Raw genomic sequence first — 26,982 nt, forward strand, 5'->3', positions numbered from 1 at the left:
TGGGTGTCCTGGTGGACGACAGGTTGGCCATGAGCCAGCAGTGTGCCCTTGTGGCCAAAAAGGCCAATGGTATTCTGGGGTGCATTAAAAGGAGCGTGGCCAGCAGGTCGAGGGAGGTTATCCTCCCCCTCTACTCTGCCCTGGTAAGGCCTCATCTGGAGTACTGTGTCCAGTTCTGGGCTCCCCAGTACAAAAAAGACAGGGATCTCTTGGAAAGAGTCCAGCGGAGAGCCACAAAGATGGTGAAGGGCCTGGAGCATCTCCCCTATGAGGAAAGGCTAAGTGAGCTGGGTCTGTTTAGCCTTGAGAAGAGAAGACTGAGAGGGGACCTGATCCAGGTCTATAAATATCTAAGGTGTGGGGGGCAAAGTGGCGAGGCCAGACTGTTTTCAGCAGTGTGCAGAGACAGGACAAGGGGAAATGGCCAGAAGCTGGAGCATAGGAAGTTCCGCACCAATGTGCGCAAGAACTTCTTTATGGTGAGGGTGACGGAGCACTGGAACAGGCTGCCCAGGGAGGTTGTGGAGTCTCCTTCTCTGGAGATATTCAAGACCCGCCTGGACGCCTACCTGTGCGACCTGGTGTAGGGATCCTGCTTTGGCAGGGGGGTTGGACTCGATGATCTCTGGAGGTCCCTTCCAACCCCTACGATTCTGTGATTCTGTGATTCTGTGATTCTGTGAATATGAGAGCAACAAAGAAACAAGCAGTACTTGTCCATGTCCATGTCCACAAGCAGCATATGGACAGAGAGCCTCCTCTCTTATTTTGTCAGACAGTGTGAATTTTTCTGTATTGAGAGCTATCTATATTTTCCATGCACAACTTTGTAACTGCTGTAAATAATGAATTCTTTGCCTTCCTGTTATACTTACACTCTTAAACTTAGGCTTAGACTCTCTGTGTGCTCAGAATCACAAATAGCTTCATGCTGCATAATAATATATGTTAGCTCTATATTACGTAGCTGTAATGGAGGGTGTTGACTCTTAAATATATAGGTTAAGGAATGTACATTCTGTTCATTTGAACTAATCTATGTTTCAGTGTTCGTGATGCATTTTTTCCTCTCTTTGCTAGCAGTTTGTGATATCGTGACCGTTCCTGATGAGAAAGAGAGATACTATCTTTATTTTTCTAGTATTATTTATTGATGAGTTCCTTAAGCAAAAATGAAACTTGGAGTTCCTCATAGACTGAATAAAAAGAACATTTTTCTCCATTCTCTCCCTTTTGGCTTCCTGCTGGCATAATATGTTGCCATTCTAAATATTCAAGGACTTGTTTTGTTCATCTGTCTCTTTTGGGTTTTTATTTTGTTTTGCTGTATTCCAACTTTCTAGCAAGATTGCCATCAGATGTAACCTTTTAAAAGGAAAGGGCATATGCTCTTGGGTCTTCTCTTGACAGCTTATTAAAAAAAAAAACCCAACACTGAAACTGACTTCTTCCTCATTCTCTGCACCTAGTTATTCCAGTGTTTTTAGACTCATTGCCAGATTAAACAGACTAAACAAAAACCTGACCATCCAATCTGAAAATCAGTATTCCATGATGTTCATGTACATAACATTCTGAGTTTACTCTTTGAGACAAGCTCCCGGCTTGACCCCCACTGCCCATGTGTTTGATGAATCACTGTGGTACCTTGTGGACTGTGCTGCTCAGCAATCAAAGGAATGTGGTCCATGTGGAAGGAAATGAAGCACAACATAAGATGAGTGATACTTCTGTTGCAGACATACCAATGTCGGCTCCCAAGTATGTCTTTATTAGCCTGTTCAGATTTTTTTTAACAGAAATCAACACTTCATTTCAATAGCAGAAGCTATTTTATCTAGTTCTCATATTTTACAAGTCTATATTAAGCACAATGTGATGTATATTATAAGCGGTATGCCATCCTCGTCCTGACACTAAACCTGTGGTTATACATTTGCAGTGAAGCTAGATAGCAGGGAGCAGCCTCTGGCTGCATTAAATTCCCTGGGCTGCACACATGTGTTGGCAAGGGAATCTGTAGCCTCTTGTGAAGTCTGCCAGCTTTTCCTTGACTGCTGTGTTAAAGGCCTTCTGCCTGGGTTGGCTTGGAGCCACCTGAACAACTTCCACTTCTATTGCCAGCCTGCAGGGAGGAGAGGAATAACACAAACCAGTGGTGGAAAGTGTTCTGCTTTGGATTTGCTGTATCTAAGATATTGACATATGTACGTAAATGGGAGTGAAGTTTAATGTTGTTTTCAAGAGCATTTCTTGGTTAAGCACTAACTTCTGCATCTATGCTCTTTCCATCTCACCAGTGACTTTTGTGAGAGTAAAGGGTATGGACAAAGCCTGTCTCATTCTGATTGTGATTTCATTGAAATAAATGGGAAATTGTGCTAGTAGTATTGTTTTCTGAGTTGCACAGCATTTGCCAGCTTGTGAAACAAGCTCTATGTTGTTAGCTGACTGTGTACAGCAGTAGTTCTCTCAACATGTGACATTTGTGTGAATTCTGAAACATATTCTGAAACACCTGTAGTGCTTGCTGTGAGCTGCAGTTTCTTCATAGTCACATTAGGTCACAGATGGCAAGGAAAGAGGAAAGAGATTGTCTTTTGGGAAGAGAACCTGTGCCTGCATTTTCCTAATCAGATTCATGATTTCTGAGTAATTGGGTGGTTTTATTCCACAAGGCACAAGCTACTGCTGGCTCACAAACTTCAGACATCACTGACCTCTTTTGAACTTGCTAATTAGGAGGCTTTCTGTTCTGCATTTCAATTGGGCTATAATTCTTTGAAAGAGCTGCACTTTGATGGAATCCTATAGGAGGCATGTCTGTTGAAGCAAGTTGAAACCTGTGCTTTAAAATATGGTGTTTGCATCTTAATCAATAGGGAAATATATAGCCCCGAGGGCAACTTCTTGATATGGGTTTGCTTTCTGTGCCTTAAAGAGGTTACTCCTGCAAGTGGCTTGTGGGCATGCATGGGGGCTCAGGTCTGTATTTTTGTGTGTGTGTGTGTATTTTTGTAAGTACAGGCAGGGAAGTTGCTAGACATCTCTGGAACATCCAGGCTAAAACATGAATTACTGGAAAACCTGTTAACTTGGTCTGGATAATTGAGCTGCATTTGGTTTCAGGAATATACTGAGGTTCTCTGAGGATCCAACTTCCCATTTAATCACAGCTCTTGCTGAATGCAGGATTGCTTGGTTTCTATGCTTTTGTCTGCATTGCAAAGATATCTAAGACTACTGACTGAGTCAGGCAGGAGAATGAAAAGTGGTGTGGCCAGTGGGAACATCCTCTGAGGAAAGAGGATCTTGAAGACTGCTTAAAAGGAGCAGTCTTAATAAAATTGCATTTCTGTATCAACCCACCTGTAGGAAGGTTCAGTGCTAGTCAGTATCTATTGAATCAGCTGGCACTTTTGCTGCTACGTGTTGTGCTTTGATGCCTGTATCAAAATGAAGTTTACATTTATTGTGGGGGATTTTTTATGCCTTACAGACCAGATGCTACAGTACACTTGATTGTGCAGTTGGCTTTTAAACAAATACTGAAATGCCTCTGACGCTGATAACATTTACATATGAGCCTTGCAGAACTGGGATGTTACATTTAGCCAGTAAAGGATGAGATTAAGAATCCAGCTTTCCATCTTTACTACCGTCATAAAATGAGTGCAAGTGTTATTGCACACAAAGTGAAGCTCTCTTATGTGAAGGTTATGAATGAATTCCCAATCACTGTCCTCTGTTTTGAAGAATAGAGAACATGTGGAATGAGCCTTTTCTTTCCTCCCAGTAACAAGTGTTGCTCATGCCTGCACACCAGACAAGAGGCTACCTAGGCTCATTTATCTAGCTCTGTTTCTCTGTGTGCAACATAACTGCATTACAACTGAGGCTGGAAATTGGCCTTAGCACTGTGTTTTTAGGGTTGTTTTTTTTGTTCATTTGTTTTCCATTTCCCAGCAGCGTTTCAAAATTTGAAAGGCACTGATCTTTTCTGAACTACGTATTTAAGTGAAGTGGTGCTATGTTTAAGACTTCAAGGTTGAGTATAACATAAAGCTACAACTGGCACGTTGACTTTAGCTGCTGGTTTTTATCACATGTGAATTTTAGGTAATCTTTGTAAACCCTAAACAAAAGATTGCGATACAGGGAAGGGGGAGAAAAAGCTTTTAGAAACTCCATGTTGGAAAGTGGTAAAATAGTATTTCTTGAAAAACATCTGAGCTGTTACTAATGGGCAGGACTGTAAGTTTCAACTTGCCTAGTTCTAAACAAGGAGGAATATATACCTCTGTTCTGAATAAAGCCCTTCTTACAGTGTATTGTAGCGTCTTGTGCTTCAGCGACTGAGCTTGTATGTCTCAGGGCAGTAAGCAGTAAAAAAAGCTTGTGTTTGTTTCAGAAGAAGAAGAAGACCGTTGCAGTCTGTAATGTATTTTCAATTAATTGAAGTCAAAAGTTTAGAAATTTCCTTATTAGTCATGGGAAAAACAACTTTGTCTGGCTAATCTGCCTTTTACAGCTCACATTCCTTCCTTTTGTCAATTATACAGGATTTATAACACAATAGGACATTAAATGCTGTTCGTGTACACACCTGTGTATGCAGCATCTGCCTCATGGGTGAACATTCTTGCGTGCATCCCTAAGTCTGCACACATGGAGCCACTCATGTAATCAGTGACATCAGACAGTGGGAGCACAAGGCCTCATTCCTTTTGCCCATGCAGATAATCCCAGTGACCTTGGCTTATTCTTGTGCTGCTCAACTAGTAGTTATATGGAGCTGTAAGCCTTAATGTTCTTGTTATTGTTTGTTGGTACTTTGTTTTTCTGTTTAACTTTCTAGAAGAAACCTAAATTGTGCTGATTTCTCTTGTGCGTTTTTATTATTCTAAGTCTTTGCATTGCTTATGAGGCTTTGGGCAACTTGGTCTAGCACAATGTGTCCCAACCCATGGCAGGGAGTTTAGAGCTAGGTGATCTTTAAGGTCCTTTCTAACCTAAGCCATTCTGTGGGAGTGCTTGTTGGAACTGGAATCATAGAATGGTTTGGGTTGGAAGAGACCTTTTAAGATCATCTAGTTCTGACCCCCCTGCTATACACAGGGACACCTCCCTTTAGACCAGGTTGCTCAAAGTCCCATCCGGCCTGGCCTTCAATTAAATGATCCAAAGAGAAAATGCCTGTCTTTAGGTTAGAGAAGGTGCCAGGTTTTTGTTTGTTTGTTGTAGAAACAAGATGGCTAAGCAATTCTTGATAGCTTTTCCAGTTCTGGCAAGTGTTGTGGTAGGACAGAATGAGAAGTTTGTTTTCCTACTATAGGTTATTACTGTACGGTAACCAAAAGGGGTTTTTGTGAAAGTTACCTGACCATTACAAGGGTATGCCTGCCATAGGCTGAAATGGTGTGCCTCACAAATCTAGTGGAATTTGGGATCTTGTTTTCTGGAACAGTTCTTTCTGTATGCTAAGAGGTTGCACAAAGGAGTAATATACTAAAGTAAATTAATTCTTGAGCAAAACTGAGGGAGGAACAGCAGAAGTTCTCTTAAAACTCCCTCTGCTGTCTGATAGCATGTCTTCCTTCTTCGGCCAAACAAACCCTGCAAATTGATTGTCACTCTTGACTGTCAGACTGTGTACTCTTATCTCAAAGCTTTTGCAGATTTATTAACAGGGAAAGAGGAGGGTGATCACATCCAAGGAATATAGTATTTTGCTCAGTGCATGTTTGGCTCGTCTGTTTAATTAATACACCTTGTATTGTTTGCAAATGTGGACCTGAACATTGGAATCTGTGCTAATTCATGTGCAGCTATATGCTCCGCTTCTCTCCCTTTCTTTTTCAGAGGACCAAAGCCAGAAGAGGAAGTATTGGGCTTTGTGTGTGGAAATAGTCATCATGAGAAAGCTGCCTTCACTGAGTGTAGGCTGTGGTATTGTAAGAGCAGAGTACCTTATCTGACGCTTGACATCAAACATCAATGTCTGCATACAGTTTTGAGTAGATTTAGGGTCAAATAAGTGGCCTCCTTAAGGCTGGGGAGACCACTTAAGGAGATATTTAACTGTTTTGTTGGACAGAAATTGGTGAAGTCCCTAAGGCAGACGTCAGCACTCTTGGAAGAAATGCAGCAGGCACAAAACACAGACAGAATTGCTCTTGAAACTTTCAGATTGAAGCTCAGTACAAATGAGCAACTATTGCGTGGTGAGCATCTCATTAGTTTGCCAGGTTGAATACTAAATGTAAATGTTTGGAGAAGGATCAAATTTCTTTTAATGAGTTCAACTTATGCAAGGAGTTTTGTGTCCATCAGCATGCTTGAACACTGTTACCACTCCTCCTGCCCTGTTTTGCAGACACATCCATGGATTTTTTTAATTCAGCACAGACTATTGGGTGGTCAGTGACGGACAGTACTGGGAGTTTTCTGCTAGCTTGCCTGCAGTTGCATTAAAAAACTCAGCCCTAGTAAAATGTAAGAAAAGAGAATGCTTCCTCATGTGACCTCTGGTTGCAAACATCTAGTGATTATTCTGTGAATGAGGAAATCTCTTTTCCTTTTTATAAAAGGATCATCAACTTCCAAAGATTGATTTCATAGCAGATACGTGTTAAAATGGTATTTTGTGAGGTTTTTCTTGTAGTCTGCCAAAACAAAATCCACATCCAATTTCTATAGGATTTTGCTATTACATGTCCCATGATGCAGGGTAGCAAGTAGCTTGTTGCTTGTCATCCTTGGGAAGACCCAGTTTTTATACTGTGATCGTTTTGGCACTTGGAACGCAGAACAATACTTTGTCCTTTCCTGATTTGGTGGTTGATTTTGAATGTATGTAAGTTCAAATGTTTGGCTAAATAAAAGCTAAAATAGCAATAAGTGTTGCTCTTGGGGTAGTAGTAATGAGGAATTAGGCTCCAGGTCAGGGCTGATGGCTGCCAAGGCAGGGGCTGCCTGCTGATGTGAGCCAGCTTTGCTAGTGGGCTGCTGTGTTTGCACACCTAGCCAGGTAAGGATGCCTCTGTCAAAGCAATTTGGGTGGGGGACAGGCAGCATGAATATGGAGAAAGCCATGAGAAGGTTGGAAAACATCCAGCACTACCATTGTGTAAATGTATGGTGGTGTACATGCATCTGCCTAGAGCCCTGTGTTTGGGGCTGGTTCTTCATGGCACAGCTCCACTCTGCTGGGCGATGTGAGAAGACATCACAGGAAAAATGGGAGTGAGACCCACCAAATGGAAAGCAGGGAAAACTCTTCAGCACCTCCCATGAGCCAAGTCTGTTATGATTATTAATAGTAATGAAACGTTGCCCGTTAGTAGAAAAGCCCAACTACTTTCTATCTATAAAATGATTAGGAAGTGGAAGTTGTCAAATAACATCTTTCTGGGTGAGTTCATTTTATTTGTTTTCATCCACAGTGCATTGTGGCAAATCTTGAAGGACAGTGCCTATTTTTAGAGCTGTGCACATCTTTATAAGACCAATTTTTACTGGAGGACTTTCAAAAATGTTTAATTACTTTTTTTGTCTGTGGGAAGGTATCTAAGTAACAACTGACATAAACCTAACTTGCACTGATTTTTAAATGCTTAAGTCACTGCACAGCAAAATTTGGACAAGTTTAAAGAATGTTACCTCACTGTTTTCATTTTTAACTCTCAAGCTAAGTAATTAATTAAGAGTATCCCAATTTCTGACAGAATAATTGATGCTTAGAGGGGTTTTCATTTTACATATCAAGGTTTTCATGAAGCCCTCAGGGATTCCAGCGTGGTTTTTTATATCGTATGCTCCGATTTCAAATGCAATGAAGTTTACGTTGAGAAGTTTTTAAGATGACATCAAAAATTCAACAGCAGCAACAAAAATAAGGAATCCAGAGAGACAGTTCTCAAGTGGTAAGAAGTTTGTGCTATATAAAACTCCAGATTTCATGGGAGAACTAGAAATTAGCTTCATAAGAACTAAACTCAAAGCCTTTAAAATTGGTAGAAGAGTGCCCAGTGATAGCAATAAGCTTTGAACCAGAAAAAATGTATTTTTTGCTGAGTTTACTGAATGTATGACTTTGTTCTTTCCCATGTAGGATTCTGAAAGGTTCACATAGCTGCAGTATTGGTGTAAGGCTTAGGTGTGAAATGGGATGCACTTGTCCTTCTCTTCCCTGCAGCTCCCAGGAGGTCCTGAGTGCTGGGTGCTCGTGCCTGATGTTCAAGTAGTAAGGCAAGATGAGTCACGGGCAACGCAGAGTCTCTTCTTCAGGTGGCCCAAGCTGTCAAAAGCAGTGCTGCAGTTGATACTGTGCAGGGAAGTGTCTTTTTGCAGCAGGACCCAATGCATGCAAGTTTCTCCCATGGAAAAGCTGCAGATATTAGGCTGAGTTTCTCTCTGGGATTTTGAATATAATGACAGGCAAGTAGATCAGGGCACCTGCATTTACCATGGATTTCAGCTCATTGGCTTAGCCTACCAGTTACTTTGTGCTATCGTATGAGGAGGAGAAGAGGGATTGCCTTTGCCTTTGCTGGTGGGGTGGAGGAAGGGTGCTGCCTTTCTGCTGGTGGCTTAAGCTGAGAATTTAGAGCCAATAGCACAGATGGAAACATGTATAGAGAGAAGCAAGCTGAGAAAAGTTGTGATGCGGGAATGATGCATTGGTTGTACAAATAATACTGAAGTAACAAAGTATGTTTTCCAGAGGTTGGTAGGGTAGGAAGTAAAGTTTCAGTGGTTTCTGAGCAGTCTGGATGTGGAGTCTTTTGGCAGAAGGCTGCTTGATATCAAACTGTGTTCTTGGTATGAGTGTGACTTGTGTGCTCTGGTTTTGGTATAAAAATCACAGAGATTTTAAGAGGTTTGTTCTCGACTTACACACTTTTTACTTCTGCTGATGGGCCTTATGGCTTTTAACAGCCATTTACACTATTGGAATCACTTTATAGTGAATTCTTTGGAGTGTCCCTTCATTTGTTCCTCTGCTCCTCCATAGATCACGGAACTTGAGCTTTCCATAGCAGAGGAGCTGTGACTGGAATTGTGCATCGAGGCATTGCACAACATTGCTCTAGGAGCAGTGAGAAAGATTTTTATTTCACTTGATTATCAAATCAATTTACCCCTTCCGAATTCACTATAAATTGGTTCTGCTATGAATCTGAGCTTCAGACGAGTCCATACTGATGCCATTGCATAGATTATTGCATTCTAATCTTGCATGTCTTTTGGCAAAGCTTTCTTTTATTAATTTATATTTCCTTTCTTGCTGCAGTTTTTTCTCCTTATTTTTCTGTTGTAGGATCTGGAATTTCACCCCTTGAAGATGATGAAGATGCATATGCACGCAGTAGATATAAAGGTGAATGTTTTGCTTATGTGCCAGTAAGGATCAGCTGGTTGCTGAAAGAAAGCTTCCTTCTTTTTCTTTTCATAGATTATAAAATCTTGCAGATCCAGCTCCATGTTGTTACTGCTTTTTTTTCCCCTCCATGGATTTGAGGTCAAGGTTTACTTTTTACCTTTTTTTTTTTTTTTTTTTTAAATGATGGAAGTTAAACCAGTCACCACACTCTTATGCACCTGAGTAAGTAACTCTTACACTGCCTTGGCTGTTGGAAGTTCAAATTTGCAAGATCATGAAAATCTATGAGGAGCTTCTCTGTTCTTCATACATTACAACAAAACCATCAATGATAAGCTGACTCAATGCTTGAGACCATTGATGGTAATATGTAGAAGTACATGCAAGAGAACTTGATTTTCATGATTTTTTTTTTCATAAAATTGTTCTCATTTTAAGCTAACTTGCTGTCTGAAATGCTAAGTGTGTTTAAGGAAAGAACATTTCCATTCTAAAACAATTAACATAGCTGGAGGAAAGAGCGGATGGGCATGTATGTTTATAAAGCAAATTCAGGTTTTCTTCTGTATTGTAGAAGATTCTGCTGTTCAGCAAGGCTGAGAAGCTTTTTGCCAGTACTAGTAAATCTTCCATTTACTATGTCAGTTTCTTAAAGTCTGTCTGAATAGCCCCCCTCCCCTGCCCAAATTCCTCAGAAGCTCAAACAATAAAGAAGCATGGCATTTTTTTGTTACTTTAAATGGCAGCTGTTGCTTTTTTTTGTAAACCGATGGGTGAATATGTTAGAATTGCTGTGTACTTGTTTTGATTACTTGAAAGCAGAGGATTTGGTTTCATGATGTTATTGATACCTTCCAGAGAATTAGTGGGCCTTAAGTAAGAGGTAAGTCATAAAGTAATGCAGACATCTATGAACAGTAATGATACTATGATTATATTGCTATTTTCATAAAGTTCTCATGTTCCTCCCCAAAAAACACTTCAGCTTAAAATTTTGCTTTTAAACACATGCAGAAATGTTTCTCTAGAGCTTTCTTTGTGTAAACTCGTTCTTCTTTGCCTTTTAACATGAACCCTCTGTAGACCCTTAGAAAAAGAACCCCAAAGATCATAAAGATAAATCAATGCCAATTAATGCCAGGGCAGGCAAGTAGTTAAAATGCGGATTCTGTATAAATTCCTTTTTTATGGTGATCCAACATGGATTATATTAATGTCAGCCAAAATGTCACGAGGGTAAGTGAAACATAATGAGTCATTCACACAGACACTAAAAACTACCCTGAGCTTGGAAACTCCACTGCCAAATGTTGAGGATCAGACAATGTGAATCTAAGAGTATAAAGCATGGAGTAGAAAAGGCTCACTCTTCATTAGCATATTAATTTAAGTTGGTAGTGGGGGGGAAGGAGGTAGAGAAGGACAAAGCAGGGAAAAGCAGGCTAAGGAGCCATGTTCTGAACTGCTCTTTGTATGTGCAGTTCAGCATTTTCATTATGGCCTATTGCTTGGTTAGTAAAACTTCCCGGTAAGAAGTAGCTAAATTTCCTTAGCTTATGTTAACATATGTAAGCAGTGCTGTGTTTTTTCTTTGCCCCCATGCACACTAAGCAGTATGAGCAAGCACACAGATTCATCCTTATTTTCATATGCAAACAAAACATTGCTGTTTATGGGGAGGAACTGACCTCCTACCAAACCTCTTTGTCTTCATCTGGATGTTTTTCAGCTTGCTCAGCTTTCCAGAGAGAGACATTGCTGAGACTTTCTGTGTCTGCAATGTTTTCACAGGAGTTTTTTTCCTCCTTCCCTGATGAACCTTCTACTCTGCTGGCTGGGATAGCCTCCAGCGCAACAGGGCATTTTGCATGCAGATTATGAAGGAAAACAGACTGGTGTTTAAACAGCACTGAGAGGCTGAGGGAAGTGATGCTCTAGAAAATGCTTTCATTCCCGCCACTTGGCAGGGCTGCTTTGGATCATATTTTACAAGGAAAACCTTCTTGAGTACAGCAGTTCCTGTGTTCATCACTGCCCTAATGCCAGCTGCTCTGAGATCCTCCTCCTTTACATTTTTTCTCAAATCCTATAATGGTGAAACTGTAGCCCCAACTGTAGAGGTAACATTGTGGTTTCAGCCATTTCTGCTTGCTGCCTTTTTTTGGTGGCTTCAAACACAATTGAGTCTTTGAAATATTTTACTACTAAGCAATAATGCAGGGTATTTTATTCATAGAATCATAGAAAGCTTTGGGTTCAAAGGGACCTTTAAGATCATCTAGTTCCAACCCCCCTGCTACAGGCAGGGACAAGCTGCCACTCACAAGGATTGCTCAAAGCCTCATCCAGCCTGGCCTTGAACGCCTCCAGGTCTGGGGCATCCACAACCTCACTGGGCAACCTGTTCCAGTGTCTCACCATCCTCATAGTAAAGAATAGCTTCTGAATATCTAGTATCTAATATCTACCCTCCTCCAGTTTGAAGCCATTTCCAATCTTCATGCTGCTGCCAGCCCTTCTTAAAAGTCTCTCCCCAGCTTTCCTGTAGGGCACCCTTCAGGTACTGGAAGGCTGCTATGAGGTCTCCTTGGAGCCTTTTCTTCTCCAGGCTGTACAGCCCCAACTCTCCCAGCCTGTCCTCACAGGGGAGCTGCTCCAGCCCTCTGATCATCTTCATGGCCCTCCTCTGGACCTGCTCCAACAACTCCATGTCCTCCTTGTGCTGGGAGCCCCAGAATGCTGAACCTAGATGCAGTACTCCAGGTGGGGTGTCACAAAAGCAGAGCAGAGGGACAGAATCACCTCCCTTGACCTGCTGGTCATGCTTTTCTTGATGCAACCCAGGACACAGTTGGCCTTCTGGGCAGCAGGTGCACATTGCCAGCTCATGTTGAGTCTTTCATCAATCAATACCCCCGATTTTTCTCTTTAGGGCTGCTCTCAAGCCATTCTCCACCCAACCTGTATCTGGGCTTTGGATCTTATTGCTGAGCAGTGCAAGCTATCTACTAAGCATAAAAACACTGCATCAGAACTAGTACTTAAAACCTCAATTTCATTTGCTTGCACAGAGCCCCAGTGAAACTCCTGAAGAGATGCCTGAGAGACCTGTAACTTCTTCTATTTCCAAAGTCTTCAGAAGCAGGGCTGGTCTTGTCTCAAGAGGGAGATGCATGACCTCTTCAGGCCCTATCCAGCCCTAATATTCCGTAAATACTACATGTAGCTGCTTAGCCTTTGAAAAACAATATGTGCCTTCACTTAAAAATAAACAGCCTTTGATGTAAAACTTTGTTGTATCATTTGATGTGCGTTCAGGCACAAAAGCTTTTCAAGTTCACTGGGTTTGATTCAGCGATATCAGTTGTTCCAAATCCAGGTTCTTGCCCCCTTCTCCTGCCTCACTGACTTTCTTCTAATCGCTTTCAGTTCTGGAGCAGGAATAATAATATTTTAGATCAAAGAGATGTTCCCTCTAAGCTCTTCAAGCTATCTGCATCCAAAAGCAGGTCTGTTTTTTGTTTTTATTTCTAACAGTACTATTTGGTCTGATAAAAGACCTGCTGCCTCTCCCTAGGAGCCTTGCTTTGTTTCTGTAGACCACCGTAACTGCCACAAAACTACATCAAGATTTTTTTGGTGTTGGTTTTTCAGTTTTCATTTTGTGCAGTAAACTACATTTGTTAGCTGCTAGCCATTTTTTTTTCCTTCTTTTTTTTTTTTCTAAATATACAGACAGCTGTCTACTTAGAGCTACAGTGTTTCTAAGAAAAACTCAGGCTGTTTGCAATACCCAAAGCAGCTGCTTTGCTTTTCTGGTTGGCCACCTGATCGCATTGCAAAGTGTACATCTTAATGCCCTTTATGAAGGAAATCAGTTGTGCTTGTTTGCACTTGATATCGGTAGGAAACCTTAGGGATAAATATCATGATTTGCCCCAAATTGCCTTGCTGACTGGGGTGAAAACAATCCTCAAGTTGTGTCCCTTCAACGCTGTTGGACAGGGCAGTAGTCTGATAATGAGTCTGTGATGCCCATCCTCAAAGTGCTTTTTCTGTTTCTCCAGGGCTGACACAGCAAAATGTAGGTGGAAAATCCAGTTTCTATTCAGAAAGTGTAAATAAGGCCTGGAGACATTCTACACTGAATACCATCTATAACAGGCTGTATTGGTTTTTGTATTTGAAGCTGATCCCAATTGTGTAGAACATGTACCTAACCACTATGAGAATGAAGAGTTAGAAGTGAACATCTGCCAAAGTGCTCTTTTTTTTTTCCCCAGAAGTTATTTTTAAGTGTCTGCTGTGAACTGGTGAGGATGAAGGCTGAAACTCTTTCTCTAGATTTTTTTTTTTTTTTTTTTGGTTGTTATAGCATCTCCTGTAGACTTCTGTAGGTCCTTGCATGTCTCATCTGCCACTGCATGTCACACAGGATTTTAGGAGCTATCAGCTCTTTTGCCTTACAGTCCCTCCACCCCTCTGGGTCTGTCCTTTTCAAGTCTTGGAGCTGAGAAGCAGCAGACTTAGTCACTGCTTGGGTCAGAAACTGTGACTGAAAAGCTGCCCAGAGCACAAAACCCAGTGCTTTCTTCATCAGTGCTGCTGTCAAAGCTCAACAAAGGTTCCAAATCTTTGCCTGTGAAGGGGAAGTCTTTATTTGATACTACACCCATCAGTATCCCAGTATGGGGATAAATCCTCCACATCTCATGACTACTTTGATGTTCTGATCAATTACTAAAAATACAGTTTCATCTGCATTTGTGTTTCCCTTTTCCCACAACTCTGGCAAAAGCATTAGCCACCAAGTCCCAGCACAACTCCATCTTTCCTCTCATTTGGCAGATTCGTCTGTGCCGCTGTCCTGCATCCAGGAGCAGTGAGAAGGCAATTCATGCACTCAGAGCCATGTTTCCTTGTTTTTTTCCCCCCATCTTTGAGGTGAAGAGCGTTCCTTTTTTTATGCACGTGTGCTATGTGTATGATCATAAACGAGCATTGACACTCTCTGAAGAATTTGAGAGGAAGAGGTTCAGATTTTAGTCTTATTCAATACACGCGTTGTGCTAGAATGCACACTTCGCAGTTGGATGCTGAAAATTTCTACCAAAAAGAGTAGAATATGTTTAGATCTTTCTTGAGAGCTCTTCAGTTAATCTGCTGGATTGGACACTTGTCTTCAGGTTTGATCATGGCAGTGATTGTGCCCAGCTTTGCTGGTAGAAGGCTATTTTATGTTAGTGATCCAGTGAGTATGTGAATGTTTCTGTGTGGCACCAGAGAACCGCTGAGGGCTGTAAAGGTGTAGCATGCTTTTCACTTCAGTTTTAACCCTGAATGCTAACTTGGAAATTAACATTGCAAAACCAGAGCCAAACTTAAACTCTGAATGGTTGATCTGGTGTGAGAAGTGTGCATACATGCAGGCTTGATTTTACTGATAATGCAATTTAGGAAGGTGACATCCTTTCTAAACGTTGTAGAGGTTGAACTGTTGCAGAGTTCATCCAAGGCAATGTTCTCTATTGCACAAATCACTGTTTCAGTGGGCAGCAGGAGAGCTACATGTTGCAAAGATTACAGCTACAGCCAGACCAAGTCAGTCACTGATGCAAACTTGAGTCACCACGTTAGATTTCTCAGTTTAAAAACAAGAGAGAAAGATATGTTTGTCATCAAGATGTCCACATGGTGGCACACTTATTCTATGGACCAAAAAAACCAACACCTCCTGCTCCAGTCTATTGACTATGATCTTTAACGTTTGTAATAAAAAAAGAGCCACCAGTCTTTGAAGACCTTACCTGCAATGTGTAAGTACTGAGTGCCCCTTGCTGTGCTGTTATGTCTCCACTTTGGAGGATCGGTGACTTTTTAAATGATACATTTTTTTCTGTGACTTTGTATGAAGAAGATGCTTTTACATTCCTGTCTGACCTTTTACGTTTTGTGAAGTACTGTGTACATTTAATTTTGTTGTTCTCTGTGCTAGAAACACCATGGTGCTCTCCCATTAAGGTGAAACATGGTTATGCAAACTGCAGGACGCCTCAAGGGGAATATTACAAGAATGTACTGGGGACGAGATGTGATATTCGTTGTCAGAAAGGCTATGAACTGCATGGCCCTCAGCAGCTCATCTGTCAGTCAAGCAAACGCTGGTCTGGGAAAGTGCTGTGCAAACGTAAGTAGTGTAGATACAGCAGACACTGAGCTCTGCTCATCTTTGTACTCAGTGTAGCTGAAACCTGCGAGCCCTAAGCACTAACAAGATGAAACAGTCATCTTTGGTGGTTATTTTACTTTAGTCATGGGCAGTGTAGACTGTGTTGTCATCTAAAAGTCTTGCAGTGGTACGTGGTGTGATAAGTATCACAAGTGAAGTGGAAGACAAAGAGGACAACATATTAAAAGTGTGAGATTTTTATTTGTGGGAAGAATTTTATGAAAAGAACCTTAAAACTTCTTTAGAAAATCATCCCTTGTGGATTTTGTAAGCTGATGCAATTTTTATCAGGTGCCTAAGTGGGCTCTTGCAGTAAAACATCTTGCAGTAAAGCATAAAACATGTACGTGCTCTCTCTCTCTCTTATATAAATACTGCATTGGGCTAATGTGCATGTAAAATTAAATTTGAAAGATGATAAATAAGTTAAATAAGAAAAGTGCAAAAACCTCATGTGGGGATTTGCTTGGTATCTGTACCTTTTATTTCTCTGCAACAGCTCAGGGACATTTTTCTAAAGGAGTATTAACAGGTTTTCAGAAGTCTCTCTTCTCTGTTTCAGAGAAGCGCTGCCCCACGCTCTCCATGCCAACCAATGGGGGCTTCAAGTGCTTGGATGGTGCCTACTTCGGCTCCAGGTGTGAGTACTACTGCTCACCAGGGTATCAGCTGAAAGGAGACCGCATAGTGACATGCATGGACAACAAAGCTTGGAGCGGCCGGCCAGCTTCCTGTGTGGGTAAGTAGAATCACAGAATGGTTTGGGTCAGAAGGGACCTCAAAGCCCACACTGCCCTAACCCCTGCCATGGGCAGGGCTGCCCCCCACCAGCTCAGGCTGTCCCATCCAACCTGGCCTTGAATGCCTCCAGGGATGGGGCACCACAGCTTCTCTGGGCAGCTGTGCCAGTGCCTCAAAGTAGTGTGCTCTGTCTGCATTGTAATAGTTCCCTGGACAGGATGGACACTGACCCTTTTTTTCTGATGTCCCCTCTTGCTTTTGTTTCTTGGTATCACGGTCTTCTGGCTATACCCAGAGAATATGGATGGACTGTAGTCACCGTGATGGTGACTGTATTGAGCTAGTCTTAGTTTCTGTGTAGTTCACATGAGTTTTACCAGCAATTTCATTTTTTAGTCACCAGTATCCTGGGAATCTCAGCTGGTACAATTGGTTTTATATCCATAAATCAGTCAGGACAGAAACAAATATCGAGAGTTAACTTTTCTTCCTGCTGACAAGATTTGGCAGATAGGCAGTGAAGTCTCAGCTGCTGCTCTTTCTGGGAAGGTTCAGCAGCCGCCCACAAGGAAGAGCTCTGTTTAGCTATCTGACTTGGCTACCAGTAATCTGAGCTTGTGGGTGGCAGGATATTTGTGCTCGGTGTTTTTTTGTGTATGGTGTCTTGGTTTTCCTCAAAGTTCCTGTTGCTTGCTCTAGGTTAGTAAATAGGCTTGGAGTCTCTCCACTGTGGTTTTATATTTGGAGATTTTTTTTAGTTTTCCTGTTACTTGTTGTACAAATGTATGAATAATCCTGCTGCTTGGATCCAGCTTGTTTGTGGTGTCGTTTTTGTTTACAAAAATGAGCCATGTCCTTCTCTGTGGTGTGGGCGGAGGAAGAAAAATCCTTTTAAGTTTGGGAATCATTAAATGTTTTCTGTATTTCCTGGCTCTTTCAGAGCCTCATCTGTTTTTGGCATCAGTGTTCTTAGTGCTGAAGATGCTGACTTGCATTGTAGAAAGTAAGCAAGTTTATCTTAGGCAAAAATAAGAGAAGCTTAGGGTTGCACTTCCACTTCTTTTTTATTCCAAAAATGCAGGTTGGTTATTGCATAGGATATGATTGCAAGTCCAAAGTAACCAAGTAACAGCACTATTTAAGTTTTGGTAATGGTATGGAGAAGACCCTTTCGAACTTTGTGTGCACACTGTTTTTGCATCTACATAGTGAGTTAAGCAGTTAGCAAGCTGTTTAATAAAATTATCTTTGGACTTCTTGACAGGTAAGATAGGAATTGTTTGTGACCAGACATGACCTTAATAGCATAATGCAGTCTGATTAACACGCATGATTCAGTAGTACAGAAAAGCTGTTAGTGAATTGGGCCAGAAGAAAACCAGCTGAACAGATGCTCTTCCTGATTTGAAAGGACCTTGTGGGTTCTTCCAAACTCAGAGTACTCTACAATTCTGTGATTCAGAAGGGATGTTACCATCCCATGCTTGTGATTATGTGTGAAGTTCCTATCACTGGGTGGCAGAGAGGTCTGGGGACACTGTAAGTATTGGCATCAAGTGTGGCAGAATTACCACAGAGCTGAATTTATAACTGTTGAAAACACAGGGGGTTTTCCTCTAAGGCTAAATAATGTAATTGTACTGCTAAGCGATTTTGCATAAAAATACTTGGAGTTCACAGCAATGTATCAGTGTAAGATCAAACAAGAATTGTTGCCTGTTGTACCTTTTTCATTAAAGGAGGAAAAAGACTGTTTTTCTTCAAGAAAATTAGGTGTGTTTTAGCAGTTGCTTATGGGAGCCCTTATAGACAGTGGATATTAACTTCTAACAAAGCAGCTTGTCCTCTCTCCTTCCTATAAGAGGAATGATATTCTTTGTGATGCTGCTGAAGGAAGAAGCCCAAAGTATAGCTGGTTCAGCTATTAATTAGCTAAAAATGCCAATATTCACTTGAATAATTTTTCTATTACGTTTTAACTCACTGTAACATAGACTGAAGTAAGGATTTTCCTCTCTAAGAGTGAAAAATGTCACTTTTTTTTTCTTTTTCTTTCTTTTTTTTTTTTTTTCCTTCAATGAAGGTTTCATTTCCTGCTGCTTTTATAGCAGAGGTTGTGGTAAATGGCTGTCACCATGCTAAGTCATTCTTTTCACATCCTAGGAAGATTGTACTGATAGGTGGTTAACTAACAGCTTTCAACTACTGATGTCTGAAACAAGCTTTGCACTCTGAGTCATTAATTATACAGGCAGTGATAATGGATGTTTTGAAATACGGAGCAGTGCCTTGTGGAGGGCAGAACCGTGTTTTTCATTTATCCTTTCATGATTTCCAGTCTCTTCCTCTCTTTATGTTTTTGATACACAATAATGTTTTTGAGCTAGCTTCCAGCCATCAAGCACTAATAACAGGGTTTGTATGCAACAGCAGACTCCTGAATGAGTGCTGGCCATTCAATACCATCCTTTCTCTTTCTGTCCTGCTAAGTCCTCTCATCATCCCCCTCTCACAAGCAAGTAGCAGATTATGAGAAATGCAGTCAGCAAGATCTTTTCATTTCATTGTTGATATTGCTAATACAGCCATTCGTACGTAGAAGAGAATAAATGTAAATGTAAAAGCTATTTGAAAACTTAACATTTTTTTCAATGAAGTCTAAAAGGCAGCTTTGAAATTGAATACTCCTCTGCTAACTGACCACTTAAGCTGCCAGTGTTCAAGAAAGGTCTGGGCAACTCTGATTTTTGGGTGGTCCTGTGTGGAGCCAGGAGTTGGACTCGATGGTGCTAATGGGTCCCTTCCAATATTGGATATTCTATGATTTCTGCAACACCTCTTCCGAGCATAGGGCAGCATACCAGTCGTTGCTGGGAAGCCAAGAAAAGCAACAATTGACAAGAACATAGAAGAGTAGTGGCTGAATGGCTCCAATTTTTTTGTGTGGAAATTCAGTTTCCCTGCCTAGGATGTAAACCTTTCTGGCAGGACTCATCCATTAAATTTACAGCCCTGCCAGACAGCTTAAATAAATCAGTTTGAAGTGCCATCGTTCTTTCAGCAGTGACACAGCAGTAAAAGTGTTAAGAAGAACTATATGAGGTCAGAGTGCCCTGCAAAGCATCCTGCCTCCAACCCTGCCCAGGAATACTTGCTACAAGAGAGACTGTGACAATTCACAGCTTCCAGGGACTTTTTTTCCCTCTGCTGAACCCTCCCCAGCAGTCAGCAGTCTTATAGCTTCCTCCAAAGGGTGCCTGGTGGTTTTGTTCCTGCAGTAACTGCGTTGTTTGTCTTTATGATGTGGAAGTCTGAGCTGGTTCATGCCAGCTGGTCTGCTCTGTGCTAAATAATGGATTGAGTTTTTGAATGAATGAAGTGCTTAAAGCATTGGGTCTTAAATGCCATTCTGAATTTTGTACCATCACTGCTTTTATTTAACTTATACTGTCAATACCACGGTGCTGAGCTGTAGCCACTGCAAACTCACCAGGCACAGAAGTGGACTTGGTAAGATCTGGTTAGTTTTCACCTTTATTTGACAGCGGATTACTGAGAGCAATGTAGTTTTGTAGAGGAGGGCAGAGCTGCCATGAAGTGTCTCACAAAGCATTCAGGGAATACTCAAGGAATACTCTTTTCTTACAAAATAAATAAATAAATAAATAAATAAATAATAGAAGCTAGCTTTGGAGGTTGTCAAGTTCCTGGAATATTATAATACTATGAAAGCTTGAAGGGAGTACAACAGTGCTACACTTGCCCTCATTAAACTGATATACTAAAGCAACACACAATGTAATATGAAGGTCTGTAGAGTTATTTTATGTATTTGTTGCTTTATAAAGACCCAAATCTTTTCTCATTTCTTTTAATTGAAAGATTTTGCTTTCTGTTTGTCATGCAAATAAGAAATCAAGGCCTGCCACCCTTTAAATTTGAGCAGCATTTTAGAGATTGTCATCCGCTTGCAGGTAAAGAGCAATCCTGTCTTGCTGCTTATTTTTAAGTGTGACTTCATGTATTTAGACTTTGTTTTGGGCATAGCTCAAGAGATGATCAAAAAACAAAGATTAAGTAATTAGAGGTGGATGTTCTAATAATTGTTATGGTGTTTAGACTTGGTTTGCTGGCACAGTAGTAATAACAAAGAAAGGCAAGCAGTTACGTGTCACCTTTATCCAGCATCAGGATTCTTTATCATCACCACTGTTCTTGTACTCCTTAATAATAGTCACAGTGTTCTGGTAGCACTTAATCAAGCTTTCAAAACGTACTTGATATGTTTTGTTATTCATTTATTACCAGTAAGGCATTATTATAAGAATTACTTGATAAAATGCAGGAGTAATCCTCAACAGAAATGACAATTTTGTCAGTTTTGTGTTATTTCTCTTTTGCCACTGCTGCAGGAAAAATAACCAACAAGTTGATGGTAACATGCAAAGTTAACACACACACAAACAGATCTTTGTTCAGTGCTTAATGAATGTACTTAATCACAGTAGCCTCTGTACAGCTGCACAAGGAGAGGCAGAGCAAGATGAACAGAAGGTCTAGGCTCTGTGGGTACAGTCTTAAGCAACCTTCCTTACAGTTCAAGGCTAAATGAAGTTTTAATTCATCACTATTCAAATAAGTTTACATAAAACTAAGTTTTCATTAGACTTTTTTTTGGGGGGGAGGGGGAGACAGAGGGGAAGGGAGGAGAGATGGGGATGAGGGTCATTGTCATCTATTGCTCTTGTTCCAAAAAACTGAGAAGCACAGGCTTCACTTGCATTGGTTGGTTCAGCTCTGGTGTTGAAGAAGCCAGCTGAACATGGCCTAAGGTTACTCTAACAGCAGGATGGTGACTGTGAAGAAAATGAGCAGCTCTAACAGATGCAGAAGTGCCCATTTCTCTGAGGTTTGTTTCAACAGATACAGAACCTCCGAGAATCCAGTGCCCAAGCGTGAAGGAGAAAACTGCGGAGCCCAACAAGCTGACGGCCAGAGTATTCTGGGATACCCCGGAGGGAAGGGACACTGCTGATGGCATCTTGACAGAGTAGGTAGAAATCCATAGATGTCTGTGGGAAACATCCCATACAGACTTGTCAGATGAGTGACTACAGTCTTGGCTGGGAATTACTCATGGAACAAAAGAAATAGGATGAGCCATTTCAGTTTTTTCTTGTATAAAGAAAGGGAAACTTAAGTTTTTTTGGGTATTACATTATGCTCAGCTACACTATGAACTGTCTTATAAGAAGCAAGCAGGTCCTGACTGCTTTGCTCCCATTTTGTTAATGGAATGGGATCTTTTCATTAAAGACTGGGGCTGGTGGCAGCATGTATGACTGACCTGGTCCCTGATGCAGCTTCTCCCTGTGCTTACTCTCATTATTCAGCCATGTAGAACAGCCAGACAAGCTCAGCGTGCCCCAGACTTCACACTTTAGGCTTTTACAGTGTTGGAAGTAGGAAAATACCAGTGAATTTATGGATGCCTGTCCCATTTTATCTCCTGTTTTAGTGTTATTTTGAAAGGCCTGCCACCAGGGTCACATTTTCCAGAAGGCGACCACAAAATCCAGTATACTGTGTATGATAGAGCTGAAAATAAAGGCACTTGCAAATTCCTTGTTAAAGTCAGAGGTAAGAATGATCTTTTACACTACAAATACAGTTACTGATGTGCACCTGGTTAGTAGGCAGTTTTAGAAATGTCCCTATCTCTGTAATTGTCTGTGCACACAAACATGTATTTAAAATTTATATTGACTATGCAACTGAGTGTACCATCTTGCTTGAGTCCCTGATGGCCAGACCCACAGCAGGGTGTGCACCTGGCATGCTGCAAGTCAAGGAGAGGCTCTAGTGATCCATCCTCCTCCATACTGTTGAAGAATGTCAACTGCTGAATCAAGTAGCTGAAGGAGTTTTTCAGTTGTGCCTCCCATCTGTCAAGAAGAGTTGCCTTTTCACAAGTCCAGATCTTGAAATCTGCAACTGAATCTGTGAACACGATGAGATGTGCTCTATGGCCATTTGTTACCATTTACCACAGTGACATATACACACCTCTATGTCTGCATCCTTTTAGTTTACATATGATACTAAGAAGAGCTTTTATTGGTCAGTCTTTCTACATACTTGACTTTAACAATAGAGACAGCAAAAAGAAAAAACATTTTCCATATTGGTGTTCTTTTAGCTTTGATTTTGCCCTGCCTTTTTTTTTTTTCCCCTCCATATCTTGTCTTTCTTAAAGTCAGGCGCTGTGTGAAGTTAAATGCTCCAGATAATGGCTACATCAAGTGTTCAGGTGATGGAAATAACTATGGTGCTATGTGTGAATTTTCCTGCATTGGAGGCTATGAGCTGCAAGGCAGCCCAGCTCGAGTGTGCCAGTACAATTTGGGGTGGTCAGGAGTGGAGCCAACCTGTGCACGTAAGTGAGTATTTTGCTGCTTTACTGAAAGGGCTACAATGGTTCTCACAGAAGTGAGAATTGGAGAAGAGGCTTGGGGTCAAATACAGCTACAAACTGAAATGCCCTTAGATAAAAAACATCTTTATGTTCCTTGCCAGTTCACCCTTAGATCTGAAACATGTGCCACCTTTGACTGTGTTCTATTCCTGGGATAATAATGGTGCCTTACAACTGATAGTGTGTTTCAGACCAGGTCTTTATACAAAACTTCACATACTACAGTCAAACCATTTTGTAAGCCAGATTACAGCTTCAGATAAAATAGTTGGCTTCACCGAGGTGACTATTTCAGCCGTTTCTTCTTTATTATTCTCTTGTTCCTATGTTTCTGGTATCTGACACTTGTTCATCCTTTTAGAAATAGATCTGTTTTTAGTATTCTCTGTAACTTTTCTTTTAATTCTAGCCATGAATATTAATGTGAATGTGAGGACTGCAGCTGCACTTCTGGATCAATTTTATGAGAAGAGGAGACTGCTAATTATTTCAACTCCTACTGCAGCCAACTTCTTCTACAGGATGCAGTTGGGAATGCTGCAGGTAAAACACAGTCCAGAGTGGGTTGCAGGGGGTTGTAGCTTTTTTTTTTTCTTTAGACACATGATAGGATAAGCTCTGCTGTTGGTATGAACCAGCAAACTTCAGCTACTATGTTTTGGACAGTAGAGGATTTCGCCTGAGCTCCCTGTTTTCCAGTTCAACTCTATTCTGGATTGTACTCAATCCAGGCAGTTCTGACCCTCTTCCATCCTTTCAACATTAATTAATATTAAACCCGTACTCTAATAATCATTCCCTCATTCAGTTCCTAAAGGAGTTTGGAAGAAACATCCAGCACTTCAGTGGTTATAGTTCATGCAAACCAGGCTTATGGGGTCTGTAACTGCAGTGTGAAGAAATGTGACGAGCTCTAGAAATAATTTGTGTAGTGCAAACAGAGGACCAGAGGCTCAGCATAAATAAAAATCACCCAGAATGCTGGAGATATCACCATATAATTTGTAACAACAACAACAAAAAAATTCTGGCGCTTGTTTTTCTTATATAAATATTTTTATAATATTTCTATAAATATTTCTACTTTAATCTAGCAAGAACCAAATACACCTCAGCTTAGAAATGTATATGTGTCCTAAGGGAGAACAGCCAGTTCTGTATTCTTTCATAGTGGCAAATGCTTTGTTTCTGTTCCCACAACTGGAACAAAAGTCAGAATGAACAGTCACTGGGATATGAGTGTGATAACATTTCTAACTGCAGGCTTGAAGTAAGTTGTATTAAAAACAAAATGAAAGGCTTTATTTCTTTTCCCCCACAGAAGATTATCTGGGCAAGAAAATAAAATATTTTGATTGAAATGATGTAGTTTAAAACACTAATTTTACTGACACTATTACTCTTCCATTGCTTGGAAAAACAAGTTGACATACTTAGTCGAATTTTCTTCCATTTCATGTACTTTGCTTCACTTTCCACATTAAATTACTGGCACGATGCTTAACAAATTGGCATCTTTTAATGTACACAAGTAAATGTACTGAAACACAAGTTTACATTTCTCCTAGGTGGTCTCTGTGTGGTGGTGGTGTTAGAATCCTTCATCTAATAGCCTCTGTGCTCATTTCAGGTTAAACCATCTCACTAACTTGAGAAGTTCAGATTCTGTGAGAACACTCACAGCACATGCCAAACAACCAATTGCATTCTCTCTGATGGCTAACCCATCTCTTCCTTCTTTCAACTCTTCCAGCCAGCGCAGTGTGGCTTAGACCTCCGACATGTTACTGTGGTTGAGTTGGTTGGTATCTTCCCAGCACAGATAGGAAGAATAGGTGTAAAGCTGCTGCCCCCTTCACTTGCACTGCAACTCAGGTAAAGTAAGGTTTGTCTACTGTTATGTGTGCTATAGCATATATAATATATTGTTTTTGAATTCCTGCATTTTATTATTTAAATAGGCATCTTTACTGTACTGAGTTAGACACTGGATGCCACCCTGGTCTTGAGCGCCTCCAGGGATGGAGGGATGTTATGCTTTTATGTTTTTGGGTACTGTCACTGGAAACTGCTTACAAACATATTTGTATCGTGCTGGAATTGGGCTAATGCAGTTCCAACCACCTGCAGTTGTTTGGCAAGGACAGCCCCGGGCAGAGCACCAGCCCCTCATCTGTGCAGTGCTGCTGGAGGCTGTGGTCAGTCCAGAAGGTAAACAGTGGGTGCTCTTTGAAGTCCCATGTGCAGTCCCGTGTGATATGTTCGGGATTTCAAAGGGCAAATGATCTAAGCCTCCTCAGCCTGACAGACATTCATCAATTTTACTGAGGTGTCTGAACTGTTTTGACTTGGTTTTGAACTGGCAGGGAATTGGTTCTCACTTGAAGGGAGATTTCAAGTGTCAGCACTGCCTAGGGATGGGAAGACTCCAAGAGCTAAAAGTGAAGGCCTATTTGGCAGGGTAAATGGTAGTAATTTAAGGAAAGCAGCCCAGGAGCATTTTAGGCAGCATCGTCTGTATTATACCTGAGAAAATGGTGTGAGCTCCAATTGGGACAAGAAAAAATGTTCTTTTTTCAGTCTTCTGACAAGTCTGAGAGGTTTTTTGAATTTGGGGGGAAAAAAAAAGTATTTCTTCCTCATAAAAGAAAGAGCCAGCTTCTTTTTCCTTAGAACAAAAAAACAAACCAAAAAACACTACACCTTATATAATAGTTAGATTGAAGTTGAAGACTAGCATTTGCAGAGGGGTAAGCTCTGTAACTGCAACAACACCTAGAGTACTGAGTGGCACAAGACTATAGAATAGTGGAAGGCACAGGAAGGTCAGTTTTTATGTTTCACAACCTTACTGCCATCCAGTGCTCTACAGATGCCTTTCCCCACAGCAGTGGCATTGACTGTCTGCATGACTGAGGAGCTTAAATGACTCATTTTTACCACTGTGAAGGAAAGAGATCTGGCTGATTAGTGCTGGCTTTTGATTTCCTAAATTGGAGCTACCAGCAGATAAATTAGTTACTAGCAGAAAGCAACAAATACTGACTTAAGTCATTTCGTTCTGCTTTTTCTTATCACGATTTTGTACGACACGGCAGCAAAGAAACAGAATTGTCTACTTAAAACTCTTTAGCCCCATCACCATCATAGAATCATACCACAGAATTATAGAATGGTTTGGGTTGTTTGGTTTTTTTTTCCAAAGTCAATATCTGTATACTGATACTGAAAATACTCTTTTGTCTTGTTTACTTTTGCTCTTGGGATAGGCTGTTGCTGAGAATCCCCCATTATAATTTCAACATTGTGGTGATGGACAAGCATGGAATGGACAAGGAACGCTACCCATTCCCGGCAACACCAGCTGAGCTCTTTGCACTTATTGACAATTTTCCCTTGAGAAAAGAAGAGATGAAACTGCAAGCAGAAATCGGCCAGTCATGTCCTTAATTCAGAATTACAGGGCTAGTATTTTGCCAGTGAATTTTTTATCCAGATAATCCTCGGTGCTACAGAAAGCATGGCTTTTTAATCACTGATGTACAGAGTTGTTGTGTGTATCATTATGTCTGTGTAGCTGCTCTGCATGGGCGTATGCATGATGCTTTTTTGTACTTTCTAAGAGTATCTTTAGAGAAATGTGTATGTAGGATTACTACCCAATAGAACTTCTTGTACAGACATCAGAGAATTGAGGTACACCTCCTGGGGTTTATTTTGGATTTTTCATTCAGTGTAAAATTCTTTCTTCCGTTTTATAAGTCTTTTATTAATAAAATATTGTTTTGCAAAGAAATAGTGCTCTAACAGTCCTCTTAGCTATAATGTTTAGTGATTAACGTAGAAGTTGGATCAAAATACCTCTCTCTCAACAATTTAAATCAAAAGTCAATATCTGTGCTACAAGTGCACAGCAACCCAACCATGTCTTTCAACAGAACAGAATAGAACATACTCATTAAGGCTGCAGAAGACTTCTAAGACCATCTTATCTATCTAGGCTAGCCATCACTAACCCTATCCCTGAGTGCCACATCCACACAGCTCTTGAGCACCTCCAGGGATGGTGACTCCACCACCTCCTTGGGCAGCCTGTGCCACTGTCCCTTTCCTCCTCCTGAGAATTTCTCCCTAATACCCAATCAGAACCTC

The 26,982-nt window shown here is 41.0% G+C and overlaps 1 protein-coding gene across 1 annotated transcript in view; it reads left to right on the top strand.

Moving 5' to 3' along the window:
• SRPX (sushi repeat containing protein X-linked) overlaps positions 1–26,617 on the top strand; it is a 49,430-nt gene extending 22,813 nt beyond the window's left edge. The window contains exons 2-10 of the mRNA XM_031594569.2: positions 9,323–9,382; positions 15,381–15,572; positions 16,177–16,353; positions 21,279–21,405; positions 21,874–21,995; positions 22,612–22,791; positions 23,240–23,373; positions 24,584–24,705; positions 26,100–26,617. Of these exons, the coding sequence (XP_031450429.1) occupies positions 9,323–9,382; positions 15,381–15,572; positions 16,177–16,353; positions 21,279–21,405; positions 21,874–21,995; positions 22,612–22,791; positions 23,240–23,373; positions 24,584–24,705; positions 26,100–26,280 (1,295 nt within the window). The 3' untranslated portion in view covers positions 26,281–26,617. The remainder of the gene's footprint in view (positions 1–9,322; positions 9,383–15,380; positions 15,573–16,176; positions 16,354–21,278; positions 21,406–21,873; positions 21,996–22,611; positions 22,792–23,239; positions 23,374–24,583; positions 24,706–26,099) is intronic.
• The last annotated feature ends 365 nt before the right edge of the window (positions 26,618–26,982 follow it).

The sequence above is a fragment of the Phasianus colchicus genome, chromosome 1, assembly GCF_987193195.1.
Source record: "Phasianus colchicus chromosome 1, bPhaCol1.hap1.1, whole genome shotgun sequence".
Taxonomy (NCBI): domain Eukaryota; kingdom Metazoa; phylum Chordata; class Aves; order Galliformes; family Phasianidae; genus Phasianus; species Phasianus colchicus.